Source organism: Cervus canadensis, chromosome 20, assembly GCF_019320065.1.
Source record: "Cervus canadensis isolate Bull #8, Minnesota chromosome 20, ASM1932006v1, whole genome shotgun sequence".
Classification (NCBI taxonomy): domain Eukaryota; kingdom Metazoa; phylum Chordata; class Mammalia; order Artiodactyla; family Cervidae; genus Cervus; species Cervus canadensis.
In genome coordinates, this window is record NC_057405.1 from 60,212,709 (window position 1) to 60,226,321 (window position 13,613).

The 13,613-nt window shown below is 37.1% G+C and overlaps 1 protein-coding gene across 3 annotated transcripts in view; it reads right to left on the reverse strand.

The window, feature by feature from the left end:
* The window catches only part of LAMA4 (laminin subunit alpha 4), a 140,789-nt gene that overhangs the window by 14,610 nt on the left and 112,566 nt on the right, over positions 1-13,613 (reverse strand). For all 3 annotated transcript variants that reach the window (XM_043439282.1, XM_043439283.1, XM_043439284.1), the window contains 7 exons: positions 12,640-12,771; positions 11,377-11,519; positions 9,205-9,343; positions 8,618-8,755; positions 6,485-6,618; positions 5,261-5,425; positions 2,269-2,422 (listed from right to left, as the gene is read on the reverse strand). In XM_043439282.1, the coding sequence (XP_043295217.1) occupies positions 2,269-2,422; positions 5,261-5,425; positions 6,485-6,618; positions 8,618-8,755; positions 9,205-9,343; positions 11,377-11,519; positions 12,640-12,771 (1,005 nt within the window). The remainder of the gene's footprint in view (positions 1-2,268; positions 2,423-5,260; positions 5,426-6,484; positions 6,619-8,617; positions 8,756-9,204; positions 9,344-11,376; positions 11,520-12,639; positions 12,772-13,613) is intronic.

Below are 13,613 nucleotides of genomic sequence, written 5' to 3' on the forward strand. Positions count from 1 at the left end.
TGAACACACATAGCTTTCCCCCTCCCTAATTCCCATCGAAATGTCAGCAGAACTATACACATAAAAATAAATCCACCGTAGTCCTGGAAGTATGGGAGGTTTCTACTAGTCAAACAAAGCAGTGTGGAATTTCCGTAAAACAATACTGTAATACAGATTGGAACAGACTGACTATGTATATATATGTTTTGGTTGTGCTGGGTCTTCATTGCTGTGCATGGGCTTTCTCTAATTGTGGCAAGCGGAGGGCATGTAGAATCTTCCTAGACCAGGGATTGAACCCGCATCCCCTGTATTAGCAGGTGGATTCTTAACCACTAGACCATGAGGGGAGCCCAAAACACTTAATCTCATATGGGAAAAAGATAAGACCCCCAAAAAAGTCTGTGTTCCGGGCAAATCCAAGAAATTAAGGAAATACACATCAAATCCACAGTAAGATATCACCTCACACATGTCAGAATGGCTATCATCAAAAAGAACACGAACTGGTGAGATGTGGAGAAAAAGGTATCCTCTTACACTATTGGTGGGAATGCAGACTGGTGCAGCCACTGTGGAAAATAGTATGAAGGTGTCTCAAAAAACTAAAAATATAACAGAACTACCATATGACCCAGCAATTCCACTCCTGGGTATATATCCAAAAATTACACAAAAACTCTAATTTGAAGAGACACATATACCCAATGTTCACAGCAGCATTGTTTACAACTGCCAAGATATGGTATCAAACTAAAAGACCATCAAAAGATGAATAAAGAAGATACATACATTATACACACACACACACACACACGATGGACACTACTCAGTCATAGAAGGAACAGAATTTTGCCATTTGCAGGAACATAGATGGACTTGCAGAGCATTATGTTAAGTGAATAAGTCAGAAAGACAAATACTGTGGGGTATCATTTATATGTGGAATCGAAAAAAGACAACAAACTAGTGAATATAACAAAAAGAAGCAGACTCAGAGAGAGAACAAACTAGTGGTCACCAGTGGGGAGGGGCAATACAAGGGTGGAGAGTAAGAGGGACAAACTATTAGGTATAAAATAAGCTAAAAGGATATATTGTACAACATGGGGATTACGGCCCAAATTTTACATTAACTATAAACGGAGTACAACCTTTAAAAATCGTGAATCACTATATACTGTATACCCGTAACTTATGTAACATTATACAACTATATTTCAATTAAAAAAACAAATAAAATAAAACAGCGGTTAAGGCTGGCCTCACTGATCAGATGAGAGTTGGGCAATCCTTGAGGAGAAGCTGTCAATGCAGATATTTGGGGGAAGCGTGGTCTAGGTAAGAAGAAAGCTCAAGGGAGGATCTTGAGGCAGGAGTGTACGAGGCTTGTTCTAGAAACAGCCGGTAGATCAAGAGGAGGAGAAGAGCGAGTGAGAACAAGGGCCTCTTATGACACTGTAGGAACTTCAGCGTTTACTCTGAGTGCAGTGGGAGGGCCATTTTGAACACAGAAGTAACATGATGAGGCATGCTTAAAAGGATCTGGTTGTGTGCTGAAAATATACTATTGGGGAACAAGGTAAAACAGGGAGGTCTGCTGGGAGGCTGTTACAGTAATTCAGATGAGAGGCGACAATGGCTGGGACCAGGATGGGAGCACCGGCACTTGATGGCATTGTTTACATTGGGCCAGGACGGAGTAGGGAGGGTCAGACTGAAAGAATGAGAAGGAATTGGACTTTCATTTGTAATGAAGGCAAATAATGTACATGCTAGGTGTAAAACGAATGAGAGAACAGTCATCAGTGACCGCAATTTAAGACTCAAGATTTTGAATGCAAAGTCACTCTAGGTGATGGCACAGATCAACTGTGGATGTGAGTGGTTAAAAGGAAGGTCAAGGAAGGAGGGAAAAACAAGGTAAGATCAGGAACCAATGATTTCTAGGATTGTGACAGAAACTAGAGGCTGTTATGCAACAACAAATGCTACTAGAGAATGATCACAGTAAATAGTATATATTTTTATATAAAATACAGAGCAATTTTAACCACTGTAATGAAAAGCAGTCGGAAGTAAGAGCAAAAGCTTACTCAAACTGTTTCTTTGGGAATAAGAACTGATACAACAAATCTGGTAAACTGCAATATCAGATACTATAGAAATCATATCTCTCATACAAACACAGTTGCAAATGAGTAAATTCAATAAAGCACCAGTGACTAGAATTGTATGTGTGGAATACAAGGGCAATCTAGAAGTTGGCGCAGCATTATCTTTTACCTTTTTATTCTGATTTGTTTTAGGCTTTGAGGAATTTCTTCCTTTTTTGTGAAGGAGAAACAATGGTGAAGACTCAATGGGACACTCATAAAGAGAAGTGTGGACCTTTTCAGAATACCGCTGGAAATCTTCGACCTCTACATCTCTATCCAACCTGTGTTTGTAACAGAGGAAAGAAAATTCTTAAGAATCTTGTTCAGAATTACATGATGAAGCTATGGAAGTCAAAGAACTTTAGCAATTAATGTGTGTGTGTGTGTGTGTGTGTGTGTGTGTGTGTGTATGTGATGGGTCTTTATCCATCAACCACTATCTTAATTAGAACCCTTTAAATGATCATTTAACCAATTAACCAACAACTCTGTGCCTGGCACCAGCACACTGACAGAGGAACACGCCTTCCCTCACCATGTCCAGGATGATGAGGACCTCATCGGTGTTACTTAATCTGTATTAAATTCCTCCCTTGATATTTCTGTACTCAGGGGGTTCTCATCGTCTTTGTTAAGGATAAAACAACATGGCACTCTACCGAATGGGAGAAGATACTTGCAAACAATATATCTGATGTAAAAAATACACAAAGAACTCACACAATTCAACATAAAAACCAAACAACTTGATTGGAAAAGGGGGCACAGGACCTAAACAGACATTTCTCCAAAGAAGACATAAAGACAGAAAACTGACACGTGAAAAGATGCTTAACATCACTAATCATCAGGGAAATGCCAATTAAAAACCACAAAGAGATACCACTCACCTGTCATGATGTCTATTATAAAAAAGACAAGATACAATAAGTGTTAGTGAGGATGTGGAGAAAAGGGAACCCTCACGTTCTGTTGGTAGGAATGTAACTTAGTGCAGCCACAATGGAAAATAGGCTTCTCAAAACATTAAAAAGAAACTACCATATGATCCAGCAATTCCATTGGTGGGTATTTACCAGAAGAAAACAAAAACACTGATTTGAAAAGATACATGCACCCCTAGTCTCACTGCAGCATTATTTACAACAGCCACAATATGGAAGCAACTTAAGTGTTGACTGATAGATGAATGGATAAAGATGGGGTATGTATATATATATGAAATATTATTTAGCCATGAAAAATGAAATCTTGCCATTTGTGACATGGATGGATCTAGAGGGTATTATGTTAAATGAAATAAGTCAGATGGAGAAAGACAAGACTATATGATTTCACTTAAAAGTGGAATCTAAAAAACAAAACAAACAACAAAACAGAGTCACAGATACAGAGAGCAAATGGGTGGATGCAGAAGGGGAGGTGTGAGTCCGAAATTAGTGAAAAGGATTAAGAAGTAAAAACTTCCACTTATAAATAAGCCATGGGCATGTAATAAACAACCTAAGGAATACAGTCAATAATATTATAATAACAGTATGGAGACAGAGGGTTAATAGACTTATCTTGGTGAGTACTTCATATATGCAAATGTCTCCTGAGAAACCTGTATGTGGGTCAAGAAGCAACAGTTAGAACTGGACATGGAACAATGGACTGGTTCCAAATTGGGGAAGGAGTACATCAAGGCTGTATAATGTCACCCTGCTTATTTAACTTATATGCAGAGTACATCATAAATGCCAGGCTAGATGAATCACAAACTGGAATCAAGATTGCTGGGAGAAATAGAAACAACCTCAGATATGCAGATGATACCACTCTAATGGCAGAAAGTAAAGAGTAACTGAGAACTTCTTGATGAGGACAAAAGAGAAGAGTGAAAAAGCTGGCTTAAAACTCAACAGCCAAAAAACTAAGATCATGGCATCCAGTCCCATCACTTCATGGCAAATATATGGGGAAAAAGTGAAAGCAGTGACAGATTTTATTTTCTTGGGCTCCAAAATCACTGCAGATGGTGACTGCAGCCATGAAATTAAAAGACGCTTGCTCCTTGGAAGAAAAGCTATGACAAACCTAGAGAGCATATTAAAAAGCAGAGACATCACTTTGCTGACAAGGGTCTTTATAGTCAAAGCTATGGTTTTTCCAGTAGTCATGTATGGATGTGACAGTTGAACACATAAAGAAGGCTGAGCACTGAAGAATTGATGCTTTTGAATTGTGGAGCTGGAGAAGACTCTTGAGAGTCACTTTGACTGCAGGGAGATCCAACCAGTCCATCCTAAAGGAAATCAACCCTGAATATTCATTGGAAGGACTGATGCTGCAGCTGAAGCTCCAATACTTTGGCCACCTGATGTGAAGAGCTGACTCATTAGAAAAGACCCTGATGCTGGGGAAGATTGAAGGCAGGAGGAGAAGCGGGTAGCAGAGGATGAGATGGTTAGATAGCAACACCAACTCAAAGGACATGAGTACGAGCAAACTCAAGGAGATAATAGAGGACAGAGGAGCCTGGTGTGCTGTAGTCTATGGGGTTGAAAACGGTCAGACCTGACTTAGAGACTGAACAACAATGAGATGTCAAATCACTATGTAGTATACCTGAAACTAACATAATATTGTACATCAACCAAATTTCAACAAGAGAAAATTAATGAAAAAATAGTCATGCATTAAATTAATATAAAAAAGACTTCCTTAAACCTGTGAGGATGATTTGGGTATGTTGCTCTGTATTGTACCACTGACAGTAAGTACAGAAATAACCACATTTAATATTCACAGTTTGCTGTATGCTATGTGCTTAATGTACATTATCTCAATTAATCCTCATAACAAGTTTACCAAGTGGGCCCTATTATTATCTGCATTTTGCAGCTGAAGAAACAAAGGCATACTTAGCCGATGCCATACAAAAATTAAAAGGCAAAAAACTTACACACAAATCGTGTGTGTCAGTTTTTCAAGCACATGCAAGCATTTAATGACTACCCTCCTATGCCCCCAATATTTCATAGTTCTTTCATAGTTTTAATAAGGTAAATGTTTTAATTATCAACTTGAATGTCTTTACTGATCATGCAGATTTATGAATACTAAAAATACTGTACCTGGTGAAGTAGGCATTACTTATACATCCGGTGAAATTAGCATACTGGGGAGTGATGGGTGAGCCGCCGAAGTAGAACTTCTTTTCACCTGCTTGGGTCTGCTCCACTTTCCCTCTGGTAGGGTTCTTACTCCCAAGTCTGCTCTTATCTACTATCAACTCATATCTGCAAGGGAAAAAGCTTTTTTAAGCGCTACACAGCTAACGTATTGCTTGAGTTCCGTTCTAGGTTGTATGCTTTCTCATGGAATTGAGAAATGGAACATTTGGTTAATGACAAGATAACAAGTTGCCAGAATCTTTGTGAGGCTCAGGATAAAATGGATGAATATTTCTATATGCAGAAAAGGCTCTCCAAATCATGACTGGAATTTAAACCCATAGAAGCAGGTTCGAATGACTAGTCATCAGAAACTTCTTTTTTTTTTGGTGTGGAAAAATCAGAACATAAATCGTGGTGATCATTTAATCATATTTGTGGGAAGCTATTTTCATTCTAAAGCACATTGACAGTGATTGGAAATGGCATCTTGAAATAACCTATTAACATTTTCTTTTAACGGGAGGGCTCCCCAGGAATGGACGCAGAATAGGAGCAGTCTGCAACAGAAAATACATTGCTTTTACAGAAAGAATTTTCCTTTTATGAAAGAGAAATACAGTATTACATACTTTAAAGATAAAGTTAAGACTTTTTAAAGTGAAGTTAAACTGTTAGTCACTCAGTCATGTCTGACTCTTTGTGACCCCATGGACTGTACCCACCAGGCTCCTCTGTCCATGGAATTCTCCAGGCAAGAATACTGGAGTGGGTTGCCATTTCCTTCTCCAAAGACATTTTAAAATGTGACCATAAATGTAACTTTCTCAATTGTTTAATTAAAACCTAATGAAATCTGTTGCCTGTTAAGTTATTCTATGTACAAAACACTGCACTCCATTTAGTTTAAGTGGTATGTACTGGTACTTCCCTCAAGGAAATTATAGCTTATGGTTTCACTGGGAAAATTTTTATATACTTGTTAATTAATTTTATAGTAATTTATTTGGCATGTTTTAAAAATTAACAGCAATTTTTTAAAAAAGTAAGTTGTTCCTTCTACCATTTTTTTAAGCACTAGAAAGGTAATAAGAGATAGTCTATTATTAGTAGTGGTCACTGGACGAATTCATGTCCTACAGGTAAAGCCACCTGGTGGAAAGAACATAAAGTGAGGAGCTATACCTTGCTGGGGAGACGGAGGTAATGATGAAGTGGGACAGCCCATCATTGTACTGCTTATCTGCGGACTGCACCTTGATGCCCTTCACATCCATGATCACGGTGCCATTATTCAATGAGATGGAGAACATGTCTGACTGAAATGCAAGCACAGGTGTTTTAACAATGGAAGCCAGGGATCCACAAGGTGGACATGTTTTCAACATTTACTTATGGGACTGCTTAAAGGAATACACAACACAGCTTGAAAAATAATTTCTATGAACAGCAACAAGAAAATACTCTATTGCTTGGATTGTTATGTTACTTGTAAAAGTAGACACATTTCAGTGGAAAGAGGAATTTCCTGTATCTGAACTGAAAATTTCAGGTGATTTTGTCATGCTAAGGAGCTGCTATCCCAGTGTCAGTTACTTTCTTTACTCAAGCATGCTCTTCTGTCATCAGCCTCACTTTTGAAAAACCAGTATTTTAATTTCCTTGGGGAGGTAGTGAGATGACTAGGCAAGAGTTATTTTGCTTTTGTGGCTTTTAAAAATGTTCCACTTTCCAGCTGTGGTACATATACACAATAGAATATTACTCAGCTATTAAAAAGAATGCATTTGAGTCAGTTCTAATGAGGTGGATGAATCTGGAGCCTATGATACAGAGCAAAGTATGTCAGAAAGAAAAACACCAATACAGTATATTAACACATATATATGGAATTTAGAAAGATGGTAACAATGACCCTATATGTGAGACAGCAAAAGAGACACAGATGTAAAGAACAGATTTTTGGACTCTGTGGGAGAAGGCGAGGGTGGGATGATTTGAGAGAATAGCATTGAAACATGTGTATTATCATATGTGAAACAGATCATCAGCCTAGGTTCGATGCATTAGACAGGGTGCTCAGGGCTTGTGCACTGGGATGACCCTGAGGGATGGGATGGGGAGGAAGGTGGGAGGGGGGTTCAGGATGGGGAACACAGGTACACCCATGTCTGATTCATGTCAATGTATGGCAAAACCACTACAATACTGTAAAGTAATTAGCCTCCAATTAAAAAAAAATAGAAAAAAAAGAAAAAAAAAGTTTCACTTTCCATCTACAGAGGCAGAAAAATTAAAAAATAGCAGAAGTTAACATATATTTTTCTGAATTTCTTTATTGTTTGGCAATATTCCTTAAAATACTGGCAAAATGATAATCTTCCTTTTCTTCCCCGATATGGGCCTCAATCTCTACAGTTAGATCTCAACATAAATAAGGTCACCAAACTTTTATAAATGTTATTTTATTGTTGACATAGTATTAGTATATCTTTGCTCAGTTCAGTTCAGTTGCTCAGTTGTGTCTGACTCTTTGCGACCCCAAGGACTGCTACCCATGGACTGTAGCTAAAGTTCTACAGCAAATTCAAAAACTATTTCATAAATTGAGTCACACATATGTTAGTACTGTACATATACACTGAGGTTCTTAACATATTTTGTGCTGTGACTTTTTTGGTAGTTTGGTGACACATATGGGCTCCTTCATAAAATATTTTAAAATCACTCAACAAAATATGTAGGAATACAAAGGAAACCAATTATATTGAAATACAGTTTCAAAATACCAAAACGATAAATATGTGATATATATGTACTTCTACATTAAGGCACTAAATAATCAAATCTAGTAGCAGACCTAATAACTACTTTAATTTAGAAGTAGCAATAAACAAAAATGGTATTTTGAGATATATATGACAACTATAACATGAAATGAAAAATACCTTTAATTCCTACTAAAGACAAAATCATAGGTACTGCTAATATTACTATGGTTTGTTGCTGACATTCACAATTGAAGAAAATGCTAAATTTTAGTTAGAGAAAATAAAGATTTAATTTTTTCTCACCTAGTTCATGGACCCACTGAATTCTCTCGTGAACTCCTTAGGGAGGTTTATGAAGCCCAGGTTAAAAACTCCCATATGATATATTTACAGTATTTTACAAACTGTTTGAAATGAGACATTCCATGTGTGTAGAGGAGTCAAAATTAATCTGAATTGAAAATTACTTTTAATGTGCTTAGAAGGATTTTTAATAGGCAAAACAATTACCACAAAGAAGTTTCCACCACAAAAAACAAATACTTACCCCTGATGCATAATAGAACAGTAATCCATTTGGCTGTAATGTTCGGAAATTAAAACCTCCTTCAAAGCCATCAAAAAAAGATATTTTCTGACTTGAAGCAATGTAACTCTGTCCATTGAAATATGCTCTGCGAGATATCTGTATGCCAAAGAAAGTATGAATATAGAGTTTGTGTTATCAAATGCCTAAAATGTCCATTTCCTACATACCAAAGGCCTTATCTGCTAGCTCCTATATTAATAGTTATGTTTTAATTTCTGGCTTATGCTAGAATTCAGGCCTGTTAGCCTTCCTTCTGTATGCTACTAACAGATAGGGTTTCAGCTTGCCTACTTCCTCCATTGTGAGTGAGTGAAGATGCTCATGTAGCCTCTCTGGGCTTTGGAGCCCCAGCCATTGAAGGGTGAAGCAACTGGACAAGTCCAGAGGATTCCCATAAGCCTTTTTAGCTTAACGATCCTTCTGTCTGCTGGTGGCAGAAAGGAACCCAAGGTGTACACAGGATCACAGAGAAAAGAGTTTTTTCAGCTTTTAAGAGAGGTAAGTTTCTTGTCTATTTATTAAAAACCTTTCAATTGTGTACTTACGAGAGAGTCTTCTGGGCATCCATAGCCAACTCCCAGGGTTTCTGTCTGTTCTAATAAATTGAAATCTTTCTTTTGGAACTGGAAGCCCTTCATGCATCCTCTGAAGTTGATATCTAGGGGAAGGTGTGCTCTTAAGGTCCTGGAAAAGAAAATCAATCTTTACTGATACAGCTGTGATGATGATGGTGATTGAGGTGATGATGATGTCACCCTACATATACAGGATGTAAAATTTGATTTTATTTATAGTTATTTTTAATAGCTTTACAGTTATTTCCATTTTCATGTTTTCTTTCATAAGCACACAGTAATTTCGAATCTTTGCATACAGAACAGCTTTATTCTGCATGGGGTCAATATGTTTACTTCTTTATAGTTTTCAAGATCTTTTAACTTAAATCAGCTCATTTTATCTTTATAACAATTCAGTGAGTTAGATGGTGATGCTATTCTTTCCCTTTTACAGCTGATTAATAGGTTGAACAATAATGAACTGACATATGTATAGGTCAAAAACTGTGAACTCTTGGCAGTTTCACATGGTTTATCTATAAAATGAAACTAAGAAATATTAAGTCTTTTTTTTCCTATGTCACAAGCAGAAAGTTAGGATTTGAACCCAAGTCTTCAGTTGTCCACTAATCCTACTTGAGTCATGAACTCACTTACATGTCTTATTTGCAACACAATAATCAACCAAGGATAGAGAAGTTTTCAATGAATGTTAGGACTTTGGAGCAATAGGAAAGTGAGAAATCCTTTATCTTTAAGATCAAAGATGGCATTTTGCTCAAAACAGTACCCATCACTATGTCTAATAAATAGGAAGTGCCCAAGAACATAGTATTGGATACTGAATGAATATGAAGTTAATTCTGAGTAAGTTATAATGACTTCAATGTATTTTAGATGAACACTGACCAAACTAAGGGGTAACAGTCCCACTGTATTCTGCTTTCACAAGATCATGTCTGGATGACATACTAATTGATAGATTAAGGTGCACATATAGCAACCACAATGGTTAAAGATCCCAAGTGACATGGCTGAAGGAATTGAGGATATCTAGTTTGGAAAAGAAGCTTAAAGTTGGAGGTCTTATCCCAGAAAAATTAGAATTTCTGGAGAATGATTGTGGGTAGTGACATTTATAAACATTCTCTAGGTCATTCTAATGAGAACCAGGGTTGTGACTGGACTGGAATATCCTAATGCTGTCTCTCAGTTTAGGATCTCTCATGCTATGAATTGATTGTATTAAGAGATAGTTAAATTTTTGAATATATCAGAATAATATTTCATTATACTTAATTTGGGTTTCCCAGGCAGTGCTAGTGGTAAAGAACCTGCCTGCCAAAGCAGGAGACATAGGTTTGATCCCTGAATCGGGAAGATCCCCTCAAGGAGGGCAGGACAACTCACTCCAGTATTCATGCCTGGAAAATCCCATGGACAGAGCAACCTGGTGAGCTACTGTCCATAGGGTTGCAAAGAGTTCACACAAATGAAGAGACTTAGCAGGCACACGTACTTAACTCATGAGGCTTCCCTGGTAACTCAACAGTAAAGAATCTGCCTGCAAATGCAGGAGACATAAGTTCGATTTCTGGGTGGAGAAGATCCCCTCGTGGAGGAAATGGCAACTCACTCCAGTATTCTTGCCTGGGAAATCTGATGGACAGAAAAGCCTGGCAGGCTACCGTCCATGGAGTCACAAAAGAGTCAGACACAACTCATTGACTAAACAACAACAACAACAACATACTTAATTCATATCTCCTGGGGCAGGCTTAAAATTTTGGTTTACTCTCAGTATTTGAGAGTTCAAATAACTCTAAACTAATACTAAAACAAAAGTAAATGGACACAACACTTCTTTGCTTTCACACATGCTCCACCTCTCCTTTGTGGATGAGAAATACTGCATTAGACTACTTTCTGAGAGTAATAAATACAGACTTTTGTAGATCATGTTTACCCGATGCTAATTTAAGGGGGTCACAGGGACTGGCTGCACGGGGCACACAGGTATATGACTGTGTGTGTACTCCTGTACATGTGCGCAGAAGTATTAGGTGGGAGGGTCAAACATTTACTACACCACTCCTGGATGCTGAGTCCTCAGCCCAGTGCGTTAGGAACAGACAGCTCAACAAGAACAAAAGAGCTTACCTTGACCGTAAGATTTCTGGGGGAGCTCCTCCAATGTATATGTCTGTAAAAGGTATTTTCATCTTTTCATTATCCATGCTCTTGACATGTCGTCTGTCAACTACCAAAATCATTTTCTTATCATTGTGGTAAATGATTGAGATCTGGGAGAAATAATACATAATAAGTCCTGATCATTGCTTAACAATCAGCTTTTTGAAGACTGCTATGTATTTTAATTATTTGATAATAATTTAATTATTATTCATAATTATTTAATTATGTTGTAACAGCTGGGCCTCCATGATCTTACACTTATTTGTTTACAAAATGGGCAATAGCTCTTCCTTCGTTACTCACAGACATGAAAACTCTTACTCATATTACCATAAGTTCCCATTTGCTGGAGAAGGATTCCATATCGATTCACAGCTAGCCCAAGAAAAATTGTTATGAGATCAACTTTTTAATTAATATTTTGCTCCTTTGAGGGGATTCAGGAAAAAAGTGCAAACAGGTGCCTTCTGGACCCTGGTATACATGTTGCCAGATGTCATTTTTTGGTGATATAATAAGCTTTAATGAATGTGGGAAAATTCTAGTCAGAGAAATAGTTAACATATTCTTCTATTGTAAACCACCCTCATGAAGGCTATGGACTTTGAACTGAAAAGAGAAATATAGCCTCTACTCTGCATTTTAGTTCAACTTAGACGATACTATGACTTTTATATATTTTATTAAAGTATAGGTTTAAAGTAGTTGTTAGTAAAAACAGATGAAATATTAGTATACTGCACATCTGTGTCAAGACAGATGAGCATTCTTTGTGGGTTCTCATTTTACAAGAAAATCTGTGTTACTATTTTCTAAGTTTCGGAGAAAGGTTTAAAAAGGAAATACTTCACTTATATAAGTGAAGAATGGGACTCAAGGAAGAAGCAAAAACAAAATAGCTGTGTATCTACATTATCATTTTCAACAAATGTACAGAAGTGCCATCATAATCAATATATTGAATATCAACGGGAATCTTTTGATCAATGAAGCAATTAAAATGTATCTTCACTGACTCTTTTATTGAAAACTCCAATATGACAAAAATGTCCACTCTTTTGAAGCAAATGTTATCCTGGAGTTGAGTATATGAGGGCCCTTCATTGGTTTTTATATGTGAAAGTGTTCAGTTTAATTACTTTCTCACCTATCTCATTTGACCGTGTGATTAGATCAATAGATCCAAATACAAATAAAACAAAGCATTAAAACTGCAATGATCAGTACCTCATGGTATTTTGCATCATTAATTTGAGCTTTCTTTAATGTGTCTTCAAGATGCACAGGGCCATTGCTAAACCCAAAGTCATAGAATACATGTAGGTAACCATTGCGCATTTCCAGGCTGAAAAACATAGTCTGTGGAGAAGAAAAAAAGTTGTAGACATGGGAGTCTGCTATTATGAAAGAGCAGGTTTAGCTGAATTTGAGAAATAACACTATATTCTTTACTATTGAAACTGAAGACTACAGAAGTCTCATGAAATTCTTATTATGAAATAAAAATCACAACTACATCCAGATCAGCAGTTACATCTCATATACCAAAGTTTTAATATTCACACACAATTTAAAACAATTATCTTCTAATGTTTTTACTTGTGAATTAATGAAATTTTAAATTTACCTTATTGATTTTTAACAATCTTGAAAACAGAGTACTATAGGCCATATGTATTCAACGGCCCTATTTTTTTTTTTTTTTCCAGTGGGTTTTGTCATACATTGATATGAATCAGCCATGGATTTACATGCATTCCCAATCCCGATCCCCCCTCCCACCTCCCTCTCCACCCGATTCCTCTGGGTCTTCCCAGTGCACCAGGCCGGAGCACTTGTCTCATGCATCCCACCTGGGCTGGTGATCTGTTTCACCATAGATAATATACATGCTGTTCTTTTGAAACATCCCACCCTCACCTTCTCCCACAGAGTTCAAAAGTCTGTTCTGTACTTCTGTGTCTCTTTTTCTGTTTTGCATATAGGGTTATCGTTACCATCTTTCTAAATTCCATATATATGTGTTAGTATGCTGTAATGTTCTTTATCTTTCTGGCTTACTTCACTCTGTATAATGGGCTCCAGTTTCATCCATCTCATTAGAACTGATTCAAATGAATTCTTTTTAATGGCTGAGTAATATTCCATGGTGTATATGTACACAGCTTCCTTATCCATTCATCTGCTGATGGGCATCTAGG